The sequence below is a fragment of the Herpailurus yagouaroundi genome, unplaced genomic scaffold, assembly GCF_014898765.1.
Source record: "Herpailurus yagouaroundi ecotype Mexico unplaced genomic scaffold, PumYag 191, whole genome shotgun sequence".
NCBI lineage: Eukaryota > Metazoa > Chordata > Mammalia > Carnivora > Felidae > Herpailurus > Herpailurus yagouaroundi.
Window position 1 is genome coordinate 1,808,376 of NW_024412422.1, and position 19,737 is coordinate 1,828,112.

Here is a 19,737-nt window from a genome sequence, read left to right on the forward strand (position 1 = left end):
CTCTGTTTCCTAGTGAAGTTCAGTGTGGAGTTCAGTTCATGCATCCTGCTAATTCCTATCCTTAGCCTGTTACCTGTTACATCAGATGACTTTTCATACTCTCAGATGTTGTTAAATCAGAAGCAGAGCACTGAGTATGTAGAGAGGAAGATGGGAAGTACTATTAAGTTTAGTAGATCCAATTTATTGGCTCTGCTTCAAGTAATGGTGTTTTTTCTCTGTCGTTTTCAAAGTGAAGACTGTGCCTTTGACATTAGGAAGCTGTTTCTTTTCATAAGAGTTCCTTAGTTTCTCTCCCTGTAAAACAGTAAGCGGGACACACTTCGTAGGATTCCTTCCGGTAGCCTTATAGCACAGTAGGGAATGGCACAATTTGGTACTGGAATGGTGAGTACCGCAGCTCCACCTGCTGCCATCTGGGGTCCAGCCGCCAGTATCATGGTCTTGCTTAGCCCGCTTCATTCATCAGAGCTTTGTAAGTGCATGCTGTCGAGGGCTGGTGGTCCTGCCCCAGGTGTGCACTCAGAGCTCACCCAGCTCCCTTCGGTCTGCATACTTCTTTCCAGCCTGCCCACCTCAGCCCTAGTCAGGACCCTGACCAGCCAGCTTCTCTGGGAGCGCTTTCCCTTTGTTGGCGCCCCCCCCCCCCCAGTTGGAGCCTCACCAGGGTGCTTCCCCAACCACTGTAACCACCAGATTTCCCGCCTCTGGCTGTCCTCACAGCCCTCTGGATCTGAAACAAGATTCCTAACTTCTTTTCTTCACCTCAAAGAGTGTCATCCAGTTCTCACCATTCAGTTTTTGCCCTGCTTTCCATCTGATTCCCGCTGCGTACCTGCGCACATGCATGTGTGTGTTTGTGCGTGTGTGTGCATGCACACATGTGTGCAAGCGCAAGTGTTTGTTTCTTTTTGGGTTTACACTCTCTAAGGCCACCTTCAGGTCCTCTCTCGGGAATCCTGTCTTTCTGCAGTCTTCTCCTTCCCCAGCTTCCAGCCCTTTTGTCTTTCAAGTAACTGAAATCTGACCACCTTGACAGTATAGGTGGAAGTTTCCCCAAGCCTGACTCTGAAGCTGCACCTCTCCCCTAATGTAGGACTTTCTCCTCGTTCCTCTTCACTAGCGCTCCAAATAATACTAAGTACTGAATATGACATACAAGTGAGTCTATCGTTACTAGTATTTGTGATATGAAATAAATGTATTTTATGCAATCTGGTGTCTCTGTGTTCTGTATCTGTGGTTTTGTGTGTCTGTGTGTTTTATCACCTTTCTTAAATTAAGGCGGTCATATGGTAGCATGATTAAGATGATAACCTTTGGAATCAGATAGCACCAAATAGTCTGTGATTTCATTTTAATTACTTAAGAGTATATAAGCCAATTTTTATTTTAAATAATTCAGACGTTATAGATAATACTCAGGCTCCCTTAACTAACCTACATTTGCTAGACTGAAAACCGCATAAAGGTGGGGTTATGTCTGTAACATCTCTAGCATGTGGCAGGCACTAGACAAATATGTGGAACAAAGTTGAGTACAGATCCCAAGAACCTGGGCTGTGGTCAGACTGGTCAGTTAGAGAGCTCATCTCTGACAAGCTCCTTAGCCTTTGTGCTCTGTGGTGTCCTCTCCTGGAACAGGACTTACGATCCATCAGTGGCTGCAGATCTGAACTGCTCAGTGAGACAGGCTGCTGTCAATACCTATTGACCCCACCCAGTGGTCTCCTCACAAGGGACAGCTTGATCAGTGCCACTTCAGTGGTTGTCCTACAGTATCTCCCTCCCTGATAAGAAACTGAGAAAAATATAATTAGACTAATGTGTTTCTTGAATTAGTTAAGCGTTAACATTTGGAGAGACTTAAACTTGGATCTCAGGTCCATTACTTGCTGGCTTTGTGGCTTTAGGCAAGCTGCTAATTTCTGGGCCTCAATTTCCTTGTCTGTAGGGTGGGATGATCATAGTTTCTATCTGCACAGAAGTGTCATGAGTATTAATATGATGACAGTAGCACAGTACCTGAGGTGTGAGCCCTCAGTATTGCTGTTGTAGTTACTGTCAGTAATAATAATCTTAGCTTGTAGCCCCTTATTGGAAAGAGACCGATATTTGTGATGCAAGTTTAGGTCTCCGGTCGCTCGTCATCTTATCCAGCAAAAGCTATCAGAGCTTATTTTCAATTACAAATATAAGTTAACCACACTAGAGAAAATTTGGAAAATGGACAAGGGGAATCCTTTTCATTCACTGTATTCTTAATGGATTCAGGCACAGTATTTTGATATGTTTCTTCTAATTCTCGTTTCATATGCCTATCATTTTTTTTTAATGGAAGCTCAATCATAATTATAGGATTTTATATCCTGCTTCTTTCATCCAGCAATTGTATTCATTTTAGCAAGCTCTCACAAGGTCTGTGTAGCCAGCATTTTAAATTGCCACATAAAATACCTTCTGGTCAGCGTGTGCTGGATATTTCCTGGGCCCCATCTCTGTGCCAGGTACTGTGGGTGGACGTAAGGAATACGGTCAGGAATAAAAGACATTCAGTGTCAACTAAAAAGTGACTGCTACCAAACATCTGGGTGTTTTTTATGAGGGGAAAAGTGCAGAGAAGTAGAGCCACCTGGTGGACGCTTAGCCTCAGGTGGCTTGAGGAAGACCCTGAGTGTTTTGCTTATCCCAGTGGCCGCCAGGCAGGCGTTCCAGGCAGTGTGGAGATTGTTTTGTTGGCCAACACTGCACAATGTACTGAGTATAGACAGGTGTTTTTTGCTGGGGACACTTGGTTTGGGGGATTGGAAGCCTGCTTACTGAAGAATACAGCAGACTTGCCGAAGTCTGGGTGGTAGCTTGTGCGGTGGTGGCATGTTTTATCTTTTCAGAATGGCATGTTTTGGCGTCTCTACCCATCAAGGGTTTAGGATTCTTTATATTCAGAGGCACTGGCAGTTGCTCACGAGCAGAAGAGGGGGACTTTAAAGGGTGATGTCACGCGAAGAGTGGAGAACTGGACCCTACTTTTGAGATTGTGCACTTCAGATGCCTCTTACTCCTTCATAGCACACCCCTGTCTACGTATTACAAAGGAGTGAGGCTGCTGTGGGAGGCAGAAATTTCTAGAGGAGCTGTACTGTTCTGGAAATGTTATTGTCTGTTTAACAGTCGGTATTTTACTAAGCACTGGCTTTGGATAAGACATTGGAGATCAAAGGGTGAATTAAGTCACAATGCCCACTCATTCTGCTAGTGTTAATCCTTGTCCCTTGTGTTCCTGATATTTTTTTACTTGCAGCTAAGTAATCATTTGTTTGAAGAACTTGCCATGGATGTGTACGATGAAGTTGACAGGCGAGAGACTGATGCAGGTGACTGAACACGTGGCTTTTTCTAATAAGCTTCTCTTGTCAGTGGGCAGTGACAAGCTGCCCACCTCAGTGTTTTACTTGCCTGATTTCTCCTGTCCTGATGATGCGTGTGTCGACATTTACTTTTGTGTATGTTGGTTTCGGAGTGTGCTTCCCCGAGTCTCCCTCATGACACGGGAGCCGCGGCTGTCAGAGGGGCGGTAGCGCACCCATGGTGATAAGATTCTATCTCTGGCTCTTTCCTCTGGCTAGTCTGGCTTGCCACGCAAAACCACAGCACCCTGGTAACCGAGACAACTGTCGTCCCCTTCCTTCCGGTCAATCCTGAGTACTCTTCAACACGGAATCAGGCAAGTGGCCGAATCTGAGAAGGAACTGGTAGTGTTATTTGGAGAATGGCTGATAATATGGTATTTCATTTTCCCAGGACAGGTATTTTACACTTTTGTTTGATTAAAATGTTAATTGTCCTTTATGTATATACACACACACGCGCGCACAAAAAACTCAAGAAATTGGTAAGAAAAGCAAAAAATGTAAACAGAAGCCTGTCAAAGAATATGAAACAATTCACGGAGGAAATATAAATGGCTTACAAATGTGAAGTAATGTTTAACCTTATTAGTGATCCAAGAAAGCATTAATGAAAAGGCATTAATGAAAATTTCATCAACCCAATTAATAAAGAATGTAATAAAGGATACTTGAAGCTGGTAGGGGTATGGTGAAATGAGCTTTCTGATGCTGCAGGTAAGAGTTTCTGTTGCTGTAGACTTCAGAAAGTCAGTTTGTTAACTGATTTTAAAAGCCTCAAAATTAAGTCCATCCTTTCACACCAGAAATCTTTAGTTGGGAATATATGCTAGTAAAATAAAAATACAAAGAATTATGCACAGTGATTTTCTTCAAAGCACTGTATAAAATAATAGAACATTCAAAACAGCCTAAGCACCCATAATGAGGAGAAAAGTTGAGTAAATTGGGAAGGGTTTTTAATGTTTATTGATTAATGGCAATGGCAGTTCCCAGCATTTTTAACTTTACCTTGAAGTTTTACAGTTTTCTTCCAAATTTTTCATTATTGGGTCTACTCTAAAATTGAATTGTAATGGAAAAAAGCATCAGGTAGAAACATTTTGTTTTTTGTTTTTTTTTTTTTTTTCAGAAATGTGCACTGTGAGAATTTAAATGGTATCTAGTTCTCTTATGTAGATGGTTCTAGACTATTTGCAAGGAAAACATTGATGTGTGACTCCATTAACCTGCGGTGGTACTTTGATCCTGTTTGGAAGTCTGCTGAAATCTGACGATAGTGTAACTGGTTTTATGTGAATATTGACGCATATGTTTTCACATGTGGAAATATTTCCAATTATTCTCACTCAGGGCAGACAGAAACTAGCTCGGTTTAACGCCCATGAGTTTGCCACACTGGTCATCGACATTCTCAGTGATGCCAAGAGGAGACAGCAAGGCAGTCCTCTTTCTGGTTCAAAAGGTAACTGTTTCAAACCACTAAATGTTTGCTTCTTTGGTCTTCTAAACTTGACACACGTGTTAAGTTTAAAATGACAAACTAATTAAAGCAGTCATAATGAAAAGTTTACCTTTTTTGAGCCCTGATGAATGATAAATATTTCAGTGTTACTAACTGCTATTCAAATTTACCTTATATGTTTCTTCCTCTTAGATCATCTATCTTCCTATAGAATTGCATTCGGAGTGTTACAGCTCTTTTAGAATTTGTCTGTCAGGTTTTCCAGTCCTTACTGGAAACCCCCCAACTCCTCCCAGTTAAAAAAACAAAAAATGCATCCTGAAATTAACCCAAAAGTCTGACTTAGATCTTATTAAAGGGCATAAGAAAATCAACCCTCTTAATTGATATTACAGCTTACCTGCTGTTGCTTACATACAAAACTGAGTTCTAAATAATTAAAACTTGTTACTGTAAACTTTAGATGTCTTCAGTAAGAATTGTTGTGGTTTAAAATTGTAGAGAGCACCAAGCCCCATTTCCAAGGTGCCCCGTTGCATCTAGTTCAGTAGCTCAGCGTCCTGAGTCTGTGCTTAGGAACACACTTTTCCCCATCTCCCGTTACTCTATACTTACTGGTTTTTTTCTAATTATATATAATACATTTTTTCCTAAGTTTACTTACTTTGAGAGAGAGAGAAGGTGTGTGCACACAAGTGGGGGGGTGGGGGCAGAGAGAGAAGGGGAGAGAGAATCCCAAGCACGTTCAATGCTGTCAGTACAGAGCCTGCCTGATGTGCGGCTCAATCCCACGAACTGTGAGATCATGACCTGAGCCGAGATCAAGAGTAGACTCAACTGACTGAGCCCCCAAGGTGCCCGTAGAATATGTTTTTTATTATAAAGCATTTAAATTTTTTTAATGTTTATATTTGAGAGAGAGAGAGAGAAAGAGAGACAGAGCTTGAGTGGGGGAGGGGCAGAGAGAGAGGGAAACATAGAATCCGAAGCAGGCTCTAGGCTCTGAGCTGTCAGCACAGAACCTGACACAGGGCTCAAGCCCACGAACCGGGAGATCATGACCTGAGCCAAAGTCAGATGCTTTAACTGACTCAGCCACCCAGGTGCCCCTATTATTAAAGCATTTAAATGGAAGAAGTACAGACTATAAAAATTAAGTTTTCAGTTAGCATCGTATTCCCCAAAGACAGTAATCATCAACTGACATCAGTTTTTGATTTTACTAGTTCAACAGGAATAAGCAGATTCTAAGGAAATTTACTAAATTTTGGCAAAGGTATAGTGGTAAAGGTCCTTATGTAAATTTGAAATGTCAAAATGTACATACTCTTTGATTTGGTGGTTCCATTTCTAGCTAACTTGAGGGTAAACAATCAAAGATGTTACACATATATGTAACACTGAAAACATTAGAAACAGGTAACAGTTTGCAACAGGTAAGCAGTGAGAATTTGAATATATTTGAGTAGTGCAACCTTTTTTTTCCCAAAGAATATAGAGTGATATAAAGTAATAAATCAGTTTTTCTAAAAAAGGTTTAGTGTAATCGCAGTTTTGTAAGGAGACCATTTATACACATACATATGTGCAAGTGAATATATCACATGGAAGTACTGTGTAAATACATAATCAGCCGTCGTTATTTGCAGATCCCATATTTGCAAATTCATCTGTTAACTGAAATTTATCTGTAACCTCAACATCAGTACTCCCCATGGAAACTCGTGGACATGTGCAGAGTGGCAAAATATTTGAGTCACCCAAAACACACATTCCCAGCTGAAACTGAACTAGGCCATGCTCTGCCTTTTTGTCTCAATTCTCATATTGTTAATAAGTGTCCTTTTTAGGTCTACTTAGTACCACATTTTTACATTTTTGTGCCTTTTGTTGATGATTTTGCTGCTTAAAATGGGCCCGCGGCATTGTACTCAAGTGCTCTCTGGGGCTCCTAAGCACAAGGAGGCTGTGATGTGCCTTATGGAGAAAATACCTGTGTGAGATAAGGTTCGTTCGTACATGAATTGGATAGTGCTGTTCGCTGTCAGTTCAATGTTAATGAATCGACAATGTATATTAAAGGTGTTTTTATGGGGCGCCTGGGTGGCTCAGTTGATTTAAGTGTCCGATTTTGGCTCTGCAGGTCATCATCTCACGGTTCATGAGTTCAAGCCCCACGTCAGGCTCTGTGCTGACAGCTCAGAGCCTGGAGCCTGCTTTGGATTCTGTGTGTCTCTCTCTGTTCCTCCCTCGCCCTCTCTCTCTCGAAAATAAACATTAAAAACAAAAAAAATTTTTAAGGTGTTTTTAGGGGCACCTCAGTAGCTCAGTCTCAGTTTAAGTGTCTGACTCTTGATTTTGGCTCAGGTCATGATCTCATGGTTCATGAGTTTGAGCCCCACATTGGGCTTTTCGCTGACAGCACAGAGCCTGCTTGGGATTCTGTCAGTCTCCCTCTCTCTGCCCCTCTGCATGTGCGTGCTCTCTCTCTCTCTCAAAATAAATAAATAAACATTAAATATAAATATATATTATATTAAACATAAATATAAATAAACACATGTATATATTCAATGTTTATTTATTTTAGGGAGAGAGAGAGAAAGAGCGTAAGTGAGGTGGGGGAGGGATGAGGGCAGAGGAGCTGAAGCGGGCTTTACGCTGACCGCAGAGCCAATGTGGTGCTCAAACTCACAAACTGTGAGATCATAACCTGAGCCAAAGTCAGTTGGTTAACTCACTGAGCCACCAAGGCGCTCGTAAAAATATATAGATATATATTCTAAAGGTGCCTTTAAACAGAAACACACATAAAGTAAGGTTCTATATCGATTGGTTGACAGAAATGATGTGACCAGAGGCTGGCAGGAACCCAACCCTGTGTTTCCACAGAAACGATGGTCACTGGTTCAGGACTTGCTAATTTAGTCTTCACAGCAACTTTCTTTTTTTTTTTTTTTTATTTTTTTTTTTATCGTTTATTTATTTTTGGGACAGAGAGAGACAGAGCATGAACGGGGGAGGGGCAGAGAGAGAGGGAGACACAGAATCAGAAACAGGCTCCAGGCTCTGAGCCATCAGCCCAGAGCCTGACGTGGGGCTCGAATTCATGGACCGCGAGATCGTGACCTGGCTGAAGTCGGACGCCCAACCGACTGCGCCACCCAGGCGCCCCTCACAGCAACTTTCTATACCATACCAACTGCTGTTGATGAAATTGGCTCTTTATATGTATATGTTTAGGGAAAACTCTGGAAGGGTATAGACCAACATAGATCAATAGCTAGGAGTGATTACCATTATTCTATATGGAGTATTGCCTCTTTTCTATTATTATTATTATTATTATTATTATATATATTTTTAGCTAGAGTGAGTGGGGTAGAGGGGTAAGGGGGTGGGGAGAGAGAGAAAGAGAGAGACAGAGAGAGAGAATCCTAAGCAGGCTCCACACTCAGCACAGAGCCCAACACAGGACCATGGGATCATGACCTGAGCTGAAATTAGGAGTCAGACGCTCAACTGACTGAGCGACCCAGGCACCCCAGCATTGAGTATTATTTCTGTAGTCAGATGATACATATATTTTAAATATTAATTTGAAAACTTAAAATTCCTTTTGAGTAACCATAATTTGTCACCCAGATACAAACCAGAAATAACACTGGAAATCAGAGGTCAGCTTGAGTTGACTGAGAGAAGTTGGAGAGGCTTGGATAATTTGTGAAACGTTTTATTCAAAGCGTGTTAGAGCCTGTGGAATCATCCCTGCTCCCCTGTAGGCCATACCTTCCTGGCATGGGTATGTGTGTCCACTGAGTTGTTTTTTCCTCTCTGGCAGTCAGCTAACTAAATGCCAGGAGCCTGTTCTTTGAGCACCAAGTTCACTAGGCTCCATTTTAACAGTTTCTTTTCCATGTCATTACCTTGTAAACAAGTTACAATTAAAATAGAATCCCAGTTAATCTTATAGTAGTTACAGTGTTATTTCCATGAGTTGGAACTAAGCTCTGTGCTCTGTCTCCTGGAATAATGAGAAACTTGGGAGCCTGCCTTCTCAATCTGAGCAGCACTTTCCCAAACCACCTAATTAATTTGCCCACATTTGCTAAGTGGCCTGCAGGGATGCTTAAATACCTCCATGCAGTTGATAGTAAGGCCCTTTCTGGTTGATAACCTCTGTGATTCCTGTTTTGGTGTGAATATAACATTGCTATTTCTGTCATTTTCTTTTAGTCTTTAAAAAATTTTTTTTTTCAACGTTTATTTATTTTTGGGACAGAGAGAGACAGAGCATGAACGGGGGAGGGGCAGAGAGAGAGGGAGACACAGAATCAGAAACAGGCTCCAGGCTCTGAGCCATCAGCCCAGAGCCTGACGTGGGGCTCGAACTCACAGACCGCGAGATCGTGACCTGGCTGAAGTCGGACGCTTAACCGACTGCGCCACCCAGGCGCCCCTCTTTTAGTCTTTAAACGGCTAAACCCAAAAATCTTCCCAGTGGATTTTGGGGATAAAAGTTTTTTTTTAGGCCTGAAGAAAAGTTGTTTGTTTCTGTTGATAGACAACGTGGAGCTCATACTGAAAACAATCAGTAACCAGCACAGTGTCGAGAGTCAAGACAATGACCAGCCGGACTATGACAGTGTGGCCTCAGATGAAGACACGGATCTGGAACCTACTGCAAGCAAGGCAAATAGGCAGAAGGTGAGGTGACATGTTGCACACAGAAAGGAAGAACATGTTTCTCTCTGAAATCTTTCCTCCTGCAAAATCGCCTTATTTATCAACCACTGTGAAAAGTGCTCTGGAGGTACTGTTCGGCTTACTACCAGCTTAGACCAGTGAGGTCAACAGGGGGTCCGTGTCTCTAAGTCCGTTGCCAAATCACAGCTTTAGTTGTGACTTTATAAAACTTGTGAGCAGGGACCAGTGCATTTTATTCTTCCGACAAATGTTTACTGAGTGACTTCTCTGGATAATACTCTCCCGAATGAGGCCTGGTCCCTTTCCTGTGAGGCTCTCTCTGCCTAGTTGCCTAGTAGGAGAGAGAACTGCTCTCGATGGTTCAAAGTGTCATAAGAAGCACAAACGGAAGCTGGGGGGTAGGGGTGTGTGAGGAGATGCAGCTTGTTGCTGAGGACAGGTGTCAGGGGATGCTGTGTAAGTGGGGTGGCAGTTAATATATGCCTCAAAGGATGCACAGGGTTAGGCATGTGGAGAGGCAGAGAAGGGTGGTCTAGGCAGAGGGAAGGTGAAAGAGGGCATCTGGAGGAACCCACTCATGTGTAGAGACAGCCAAAAACGAGTGGAACTCAGAGCTGCAACAGAGGGCAGGGCTCATACCACAGAGGAATGTGACACCAGGCTGAAGAGTCCATACCTTGGCGGACAGCACAGAGCCCGAGAAGCTCTTAGGCAGGTGAGGAGAGCTAAGGTCAGCAGTTTGGGTTCCTCTCTTTTGGGAGTACTGTTCTCGGCGGGTCAGAGAGTGGAGGAAGATAAGAAACCCAGGTGGGGTAGTGCTGGAGGTCCAGACAAGAGCTGACGCGGGCCACCACGGGCCCCGTGCTGAGAGAGTCTAGGTGGAAGGGAAGTCTTGGTAGCAGAGTAAACGTGGGCCCAGGGAGAAGCAGTAGAGGCCTGGCCAGTTCACCCACTGCTGAGTCACCAGGACCTTGCCCCAGATCTGGCCCACAGAGGGGCTCAACAAACGTTTGAGAACAGGTGGACAGGAAGACAAATAAACAGTGATAAGTTGGATGTGTGCAGTGGGGGTATGGACTTAAAAAGGATGTGTCCAGAGCTGTCCAGCTCACACGACTGTAAGAAGGGTGGAGCCCCTGGCAGATGCAGGGGATGCGGAGGGGACAGCAGAGGTCACTTGCCCCATCTTATCCGCCTCTGTCCAGTGTCCCTGAAGCACCAGATTCAGTCAGAGCAAAAGCCAAAGTCATGACCAGATCCTACCAACTGGCTTCTTCCTCTCTGCCTTGCACACCCACGCCCTCTAGCTGAGCTCTGCTGCTGGCTCGAACGTTCCTCCTCCGGACAGTCACTCAACTACTGTCCTTCCACTTGACTAATGTCCTTCTGGCTGTTACTCATGTCTCACCTACCCAAAGGCTTATCTCACCTGCCTTATTAAAACGCACCCACTTCACCCCTACTTCTCTCCCCGGCCCCTTACCCTGCTCCATATTCTCTTTTCCACAGCACTTGTCATCTTCTGTCTCTCTCCCACTCTGCTGGGGTGCAAACACTGTGGAAGCAGGGATCTTTGTTTTCCCTTTTTACATATCCCAAGTCCCTAGAACACTGCCTGATGCTCAATACAGTTTGGAATGAATGAATTACTGAAAGAACGAATTTTTAAAAAGAAAAGGAGGATACCTGGCTGGTTCAGTTGCATGTGACTCTTGATCTTGGGGTTGTGAGTTCGAGCCCCACATAGGGTGCAGAGATTACTTAAAACCTTTAAAGAAAAAGGAATGGGCAAGAGAAAGTCAGGCAATACCAGAAAAATGCACTGAGAGAGTCATCGTCAGACTAGATTTAGGGCTGCACCTCCTGTTCTGTTAGAAAATATCGACTCTAGTATTTTTCAAGTATTACAGTAATTCTACCTTTATGTTTTATTTTTGCATTACTCCCTGAAGGCTTGATTTGGTTTGATTAACTTGGCAGTCCAGCTGGCATGGTCAGACTTTAGAAATTCTTTAGCTGTGAGTCTTGAATGTTATCATCATCTCCGATTGTGAACATTTTCCCCAATTTATTTTTAGAGCCTAGATTCAGATTTATCAGATGGACCAGTCACTGTGCAGGAATTTATGGAGGTCAAAAACGCTCTAGTGGCTTCTGAGGCCAAGATACAACAGCTAATGAAGGTGAATAACAACTTGAGTGACGAGCTGAGAATTATGCAGAAAAAGGTAACATGTCAATAAATGCCAGGATGATTGACTCTTTAACCCTGTAGCATAAGGAAGAATCCCAGGCACGATGCTTGTGGGCAGAGGGGGAGAAAAGCAGTTATTGTAACAGACCTAAGAACCTTTGGCCAAGCTGTCTTTTTGGAAGCAGTGTGTATTTGGAGTTCAGACGAAGTGGTTTTGATGGGAAATAAATCCAGAGTGAATTTCCCAAGTAGTTGACATGTAATAACCTAGTTGCGGCCACCTTTGCACTACTCCGTGCTCCCTGGGAATCTGCATGCCTCTCCAGGGATGCAGTCCTTGCTGTTTATTGCTCCTTCTAAAGACTAATCACACCGTGAAGACAGAGCGGACAAAAGGCCTGGACAGGTGTCTGTGCTGACCAGCACTCCATGCAGGGGCTGTCATCCCTGCTCACTCTTAGTCTCAGTTGTTACCCACCAGCTCCAGCAGCCCCATCCCACACCCCCGCTCTGTTTTCCACCGGTACTTCTAATTTATGATATCCTCAGAGCCTACAGCAGGGCCTGCCACAGAGTAAGCGCTCAGTAAATACAAGAAAACATTTTTCATGTGCATGAGTGAGAGCTGTACAAATCCCATTTGGCATTTTCTCATTCACTCCTTTTTGGGAGAGTGAGAAATATGTGAACATATTAATCTCTAAAAGGAGTGTGGCTAATAGTAGCAAGGAATATGCTTAAGAGGGGGGTTATGGACATAACTCTTTACGAGAAGGCTAAGAAAAGGAAGTTTTAAAAATTCTCAATTCTGTCCAAGACTTTGTGGGTGCTATTACCATCATTCAGTTCTCTACAAGATGAGATTTTGTACGCTTCCCTTAAGCAGAAACAAAACAAAGTATGTGTCTGTGCCTTAATTCTGTCATTTGAAGAGTAGTGTTTCAGAATCATTATCAAGAACAGAGGACAAGGTTCGCTCCCTTTGTGACTGGGCCCTTTCCAGTGACGCTCCCTAAAGGAAGGCCAAAGAACTAAAAAGTCTGTCCCCTCTGCCTGTCAAGGACAGGCACCGCAGTGCACTCTCACCTGGGGCTTGGTCTAGAATTCTTTTTATGTTGAGATCTAGACCTTTTTTTTTTTTAGAAAAATGCTCCAAACCTACAATACTGCCTCAAGATCAACCAGATTTCTATCCAACACCTGTTCTGTGCCAGCCTGGCGCTGTCTAGGGCTGGTGTGCAGCCATGAACAAGGCAGACCAAGAGCCCTTTTGCTGTGCAATCATAGAGGGCTTGCACTTCCTCTGTCTTTTCTGAATTATCTTCTATTTAATGAATTATAGTTTGTCCCATTAACTGAACTAATAAATTTGTTGAGGTGACTCTTTCTGAAACATGCCGACTTTGCCAGTATAAATCAGTCTGCTAAGCATCACCTTTTTTTCATTTTCACTTTTTTTTCTAAAATGCTCTTTTAGTATTTATAGAAGTCACCAGAGATAACCTCGTATCTTTGAAAACAAATGTCTTGAACCTTGAGAAATGCAGAGTGAAATTATTTGCCATTGCTCATGGATTATCTCCTCAATTCTTAGAAATGCTCTTGATTTCTGGAACTATTGAATTATCTGTAAGTTTTCATTACCTGTTACACTCCTTCCAAACAAAAAGTATGATCTGATTCTTATTAAGATTGGCATCAATCAAATTTATTCTAGAACATCTCTCTAAATACAGAGGACTAAAATTTTTTGAAATCAAGACAAGGAACTTGTGCTCATCAAAACACATTCAAGTAAAATCCACGCTGGATGTTTTAGAGGCATGAAAAGCGTTAAGATGAAGTTTCACGTTTCAAGACCTTGTCTAAAAAACCCTAAGGGAAGGTTTTTACAGACACATGACCAGACACCCCAGTTGCTCATCCAGAGGCATGTGTCTGTTCTCCTCACTCCCTGCACTGCGTCCATTTCACTTTAGGATAGGGGCTCTCTAATAAATAGTTTGACAGGCACCTGATGCCTGCCTCTGTCCTGGAATGTAGGAATTTTCGGTGGCTGCTTATCACTTTGCAGCTGTTCTTTCTTTGGAAAACAAGTCGCAGTTAGAAGTTATACCCTGAAAGCCTTTGTGGTATAGAAGCAATCTGTCTGCCATTCTTTAGTGGATCACATATAGAAAAAAACAAGAAATGAGGGGATTTCTGTGGCAGAAGCAGTAAGTCAGACTGTCACAAAAATTTGGCACTATGACTATAAAGTATGTAGAATTTGCTTATTTTGCAAAGATGTGTTGGTTTTGTTTCAAAGTTAGGTAAACGTTCTTGTATATTTATAGTTGACAAAGTAGCATGATTTGTATCTGATCTTTCATATTTAACAGTTGCTTGGAAAAGATGCTAATTAATGAAGAGGAGCAGCCACTATTGGTGTATTTTTCACAGATCGGTGCTTTCTAAATAAAAATTGAAAGTAACTCCTAACCCTGAATGGGTTTGCTATTGAGAAAGTAATGATCTTCTGGTTCAAATACATTTGCTTGCGGACTTAAGCCTTGGCCCTGGTGGGGAATTTGGTCAGAGTTTACAGTCTCTGTCAAAGAGTAGACAGCTGAACTTACACCACCCCCAGCTTATAAATTGTCATGGAAGATGAAGGAGCACCAGAGAGGAAGGACACTGTGCAGGACTGGACTCAGTTAATTGTGTTTGAAATGCCAGACGCTAAGGAGTGACACGATTCCTTGCTGACCCCCTAACTCTAATTCATCAAACACCATGAAGCAGCCTGCATGTGAGGAATGGAAAGATCAATCAGGGTCTCCAAGTGACAGCCTCTAACTAAAGTAGGGTGGTGCCAGGCACATTAGAGTGTTTAAAGCTGACACTGCCATGGTCGCGTTTTTGAGTGACAAAAGCCAAAGGAGAGCGAGGCCAGGTATCCCGGCCCTGGCGGAAAGATGACCGATCACCAGAGGGAAGCATGCGTGCTACGTGGAGCATTCAGACGAAGATGTTAACGTAGTTCGATAGGCCTCCAGTTTTCTTCGTGATATGTTAATATAGCAAACGTACCGTGATTCAGTTCCCTCTCTTTTTTAAAAGTGCTAAATTGTTTGGAATATCAAGAGTATTCTGCAATAAAAATTTATTGATCCTAATTTTCCTTGTTGGCTTTTTGGGAAGCAGTAGCTCATCTGATTTTTCATAAGCTGAACTTCACTGTCTTTCTTGCTTTGCAAAGCAACCCTGGTTATCTCTGTGCTGCTTCCATGGTGTCTGCTGGCATTTTTGGCATTTGCAAATCGCTCAGGAATCATTTGAAAAGCGAGTTACCTAAGTGACGTCTTAATGATCTCAACCTCTTGCTTGAAACAGCCTAAGAACGCTCCAGAATACAGCTTGCCCACAAACATTCCCCAGGCCCACCATGACCAGTTTTTAAGTAGTTAGACGTTTCGTTTTTAACAAGTCCAAACTGCAACTTTGCCACAATGAGAAACTAAGCTGTTTAATTTGCTGAAGTGATGAAGTGAGTTGATTGTGTGTCGCTCATTCTAGGAGAAAGAGTTCTCGTTTGTAGTTGCTGTAACTTTCGACCCAGCTAGCCGTTACTGTTCTTACTGTTTAAAGCTGGTAGTTGTATGCGTTTACTTGGTGTTTGCTTTTTCTGCTTGCTGTAGAAAAACACCGTCCCACTGCCAAACATTTCTTTCAGCTTCAAACACTCCAGAGTGAAAATTCGAACCTCAGGAAACAGGCCACAACCAATATATATCAGGTGCAAACTGGTTCTGAGTACACAGACACTTCCAACCACTCTTCCTTAAAGCGACGTCTGTCTGCCCGGGGCAGTAGGCCCATGTCCATGTACGAGACGGGATCAGGTCAGAAACCATATCTCCCAATGGGAGAAGTGAACCACCCCGAAGAGAGCAGGACGAGACTCCAGCCTTTCCCCGCGCACGTAAGTAACACCACTGGCGCTTCTGCTGTTCACTCTCTGTCCATCCTGACCGTTGCTTTCTCTCTTCTGAACCAGCACATCCCCGTGTCTCTGCTTTGCCAAACTAGGCTAAGAGAGTTATCCTTGTGTTTGCTGTATTAACATGTCAACAGATGCTTGTATTCCCACAAGCAGATAGGGCCGTTGGCTGAAAGTTTCCCAACAAAGTTTGGGACTCTGGCTCTTGTTCAGCTCCTCTCCCTCTGCTCTCCCTCATATCCATAATATCTTTCCCAGCCAGCCAGTACTGGAACGTTCTTTGTAACAAGCTTCCTTCCCCACTTCTAAAAACAAAAACAAATTATGAAGGTCACCAGCAAAAGTGCTGTCTTCTTTGAGGTAGACAGGCACTTGCCCCTTTATGAAATGGAGCCCTTAGAATTCAAGGTGCTTCTCTGCTCCTCCCGGTGGGCAGGTCTGGAAGCCTCCGAGCCTCCGCAGCCTCTCCGCGTGTGGTCAGCCTGCCTGCTTAACTTCTGCACCCCCTTGTCCCCTTGGTGGAGAAAATGTGGCTTTGTCGTTTCACACAAATGAAATGTAAAAACTCTACACTGGTTTTACAAGGATTGTATTCCAAAGATTGTGTTCCGTAACAGGCTGCTAACAATCTTATTTTACAGTGGGATGAGTATTGTGTTGTGAGGTTTTCAAATATTACATGTGTCTTGGATTATTTTTTAAAAACCCGTGTTTTGACAGGACGCTATAGACATTGGGAACTTCTGTTTTTTCAGAGAGTAGTCTTTATCGTTTCGAATGTGAAAGTTACTATTTCTTCAAATTTTATAGGAGTTTTCAAAAAATTCTCAGAGTAAATGCAGAGTAAAGGATATGGTCTAGTAAATTAAACCCTAGTTTAATTTTGTCAAGCTTTAGTGTGGTAAAATTTCAATGATGTTATATTGTAATTAGGACTCCTTTATTTCAAGTTTTTAAGTTGTTTAGACCAAAACATTCTAAGGCAATTGATTTGATACATTTGGTGTCATGGAAATGCCATTGAACTAACGGAAGAATCTTATATTTGTTTAGCTAAAAACAAAAGTTAGGAAAAACCACTTTGTCAGTTTTCATAGTATACTTTTTTACTTTAGAAACACTTAGAATGTGATGTCACTTTATTGCAAAAGTTCTGTATCTGTATTGAAGGGTAGATTTATAACATAAACCAACTTAACCGTTTATATAGTTTCTCATTTCCTGTATGTCCTGATTAAAAACCAAATACTTGTTTAGGCTATCCATTAAAAAAAACTATTGACAAAATTCATAAATTATGCTAGGTGTTCTCTTTTCTCTTATAGAAAAGTAGCTTTATAAATTCTGAGTAATTTCTGGGAGGTATCTCACTAAAGGAGTAAACATTTCTGGGGACCTGTCATCAGCTAACATGGCAGTCAGCCTGCCTGTCACAGAAATTTCAGCACTGATCTCACGTAGTGAGTTGCTGTTTAGGATTCTTTGACCAGGAAACCCCAGGCTGAAGCCAGGGTAGGTGGTAGGGTTTTTGTTTGTTTTGTATTTTCCCCGAGCGTGTTTCTTTTTCCCCTTCCAGATCGGGAGGAGTGCGCTTGTGACCTCCTCTTCGTCTCTGCCTTCCTTCCCCTCCACACTTTCCTGGTCGAGGGATGAAAGCGCCCGAAGGGTTAAGTACACTCTGACCTGTCTGCTCTCTGGAGGAGGGGCAGTGCTCCTGGGCGCTTTGTGCTTCCCCTGGCCCTCCTGTCCCTCCACTAACTGCCCTTCTGTCCTGCATGAGGCAGTGCTCACCCCGGTGTCTCAGCACAGTGGCGCGCGGGCACACGCACACGCGCATGTCTGTCCGAAGCGGTCTCCCTTTGGTCTAACCCAACGTTGCCCAGTTTCCCTTAATATTTAACAGTGTTTGCAGTTCACCCTATAACATTTATTTGAAACATATGGTCTTTTTAAGCCTTCGGAAAATTAGCTGGCTGCTGGTTAAATATTGTAGCAAGGCAAACATGTCAAATTTGTCCAGAGCAACAGTTATCAGATATTTGGACCAACTGAAACACTAAGACATCATCATGCTTTTTTTATTTTTTAACCTGTTGCATTTTTTTTTTAATTTTTTTTTTAACGTTTATTTATTTTTGAGACAGAGAGAGACAGAGCATGAACGGGGGAGGGGCAGAGAGAGAGGGAGACACAGAATCGGAAGCAGGCTCCAGGCTCTGAGCCATCAGCCCAGAGCCCGACGCGGGGCTCGAACTCACAGACTGTGAGATCGTGACCTGAGCTGAAGTCAGACGCTTAACCGACTGAGCCACCTAGGCGCCCCAACCTGTTGCATTTTTTATGTGAATGCCATTCCTGAGGTACCCAGGTGTTGCAGTCCCTGTGTCCTACATCAGGATTGCAACATGTGGCAGCATGGGAGGTGTAGGCAGCTGTTAGTATGAAGCTGTTCACTTGATGAGTTGGTCAAGGCCAGCTTGCTGATGTGTAATTTACATTCTCAGTAACCACACATGATTCAGGTAAGCTGCTTTTAGAGTAGGCAGACGGCAGTGTCTATTAAGCACCTCCTCCACACCCAGCCTCTTGGTAAGTCAAAGGGTCCTGGGGACTCCCTGCTCCCAAAGGCACCATCAGTTTAAAAAATCCTTTCCTGGGCCACCTGACTGGCTCAGTTGGAAAAGCATGGGACTCTTGATCTCAAGAGTTCTGAATTTGAGCCCCACGTTGGGTGTAGAGACTACTTAAATTTAAAAGAAAAAAAAAAAAAAAACTTAAAAAAAAATCCCTTTCCTGCCCAGAGTGCATGATGGTAAGCTGGGATCGTGGTGGAGAGAGCATATGCTTTGATGGCCTGAGTTCAGGTCATGGCTCACTCTTTCTTTAATAGAAGGATAGTATAACCAATCCTAGAGGAGGGAAGGTGGCTGTGCGTGAGGAGCTACCCTCACAGATAGGGTGGGGTTTGCACTGGGCCTTTTTCCATTCCCTCCACATCAGTAGGAATGACAGAGTGGTTCTTTCCCACTGCAGGTGCCATATGGCTCATCGGGGCCCTTTGGGGCTCTCTTCCACACTTGGAGGTAGTCTGTTGAAAAGCATTCTTGATGTACAATACTGAGTCTTGGCAGTTCTGAACTGCGATGTTTCTATTATGGTTTTTTTCGGTTAAACTAAGGGACAGTTAAATAGAAATGAAACCTCTCCTTTGAAATTTTGTTAATAAGAGTCAAGTAGACCTCTTTTGCCCACTGGGAGATTTGTCTTTTAAAAAGTCTGTCGTCTTTGGTAGTTTTGAGAATCCTTGCAAGGACTGCTTGCTGAGACAGTGTTTTATACAAGATTAACAGTTACATCATTGAAACTGATAATCTTGATTATTCCTGACTGCTTCTTTATGAGTTTAGGTATTTATGGCATGTCTGTATTCAGAGACAGCTGCACATCTGTTCAGTAAACTGAACCAGCACCAGCTAGAAGGTAACTTTTCTACTAACAGCTTTGAGAGAGCAGCACTTTGAACTAATAGGTCTTGATCTTAGCTCTGCATGTGTACAGTAATTTTCATAAAATTAAATGCTGGCTAATTTGAAATCCTGTCCTGTGCTTTTGTTTGACAACGATGAAAGACTGAATCCGTAAGTAACTGATTTCCTGGATGGTTACTGCCATATGTTGTTTTCTGTGCTTGAGGAACGTTTCCTGAGTAGTTTTATTAGATACATGAGTTGTTACTCTTCTAAAATGTTTAAATGAGACCTGGTGCTTTTGTTAATTGTGGGGTAATGCATTTGATTTGTAATTATCACATTTACCTCAAGGAAAGCAAAAAGATTGATTATAAAAATGTGAGATTCTCTGGGTTTAATTCTGTTTTCTAGATATTTCCACTGGAGCAGCTCTGGATGAATTTTCTAGAATAATTATTTAAGTGCAAGTTTTTTACATTTCATTTATGTATGTGTGTGCATGTGTGTGTGTA

The 19,737-nt window shown here is 42.8% G+C and overlaps 1 protein-coding gene, 1 long non-coding RNA gene and 1 other non-coding gene across 24 annotated transcripts in view; all 3 read left to right on the top strand.

The window, feature by feature from the left end:
- LOC121010174 (uncharacterized) lies at positions 1-1,214 on the top strand. Its single transcript, XR_005781031.1, has 2 exons — positions 1-387; positions 932-1,214. It is a non-coding gene; the product is annotated as an uncharacterized LOC121010174 (long non-coding RNA).
- GIT2 (GIT ArfGAP 2) overlaps positions 1-19,737 on the top strand; it is a 52,218-nt gene that overhangs the window by 20,976 nt on the left and 11,505 nt on the right. For 5 of the 22 annotated variants that reach the window (XM_040443577.1, XM_040443578.1, XM_040443579.1 and 2 more), the window contains 7 exons: positions 3,302-3,374; positions 3,627-3,724; positions 4,761-4,872; positions 9,437-9,579; positions 11,658-11,807; positions 15,489-15,737; positions 17,332-17,421. In XM_040443577.1, coding sequence (XP_040299511.1) covers positions 3,302-3,374; positions 3,627-3,724; positions 4,761-4,872; positions 9,437-9,579; positions 11,658-11,807; positions 15,489-15,737; positions 17,332-17,421 — 915 coding nt within the window. Of the gene's footprint in view, positions 1-3,301; positions 3,375-3,626; positions 3,725-4,760; positions 4,873-9,436; positions 9,580-11,657; positions 11,808-14,154; positions 14,932-15,488; positions 15,738-17,331; positions 17,422-19,737 lie in introns of those variants that run through there. The other 17 variants (XM_040443589.1, XM_040443590.1, XM_040443591.1 and 14 more) reach the window with 11 other exon arrangements.
- On the top strand, positions 5,095-5,156 carry LOC121010499 (U7 small nuclear RNA). The gene has a single exon (XR_005781208.1). It is a non-coding gene; the product is annotated as a U7 small nuclear RNA (small nuclear RNA).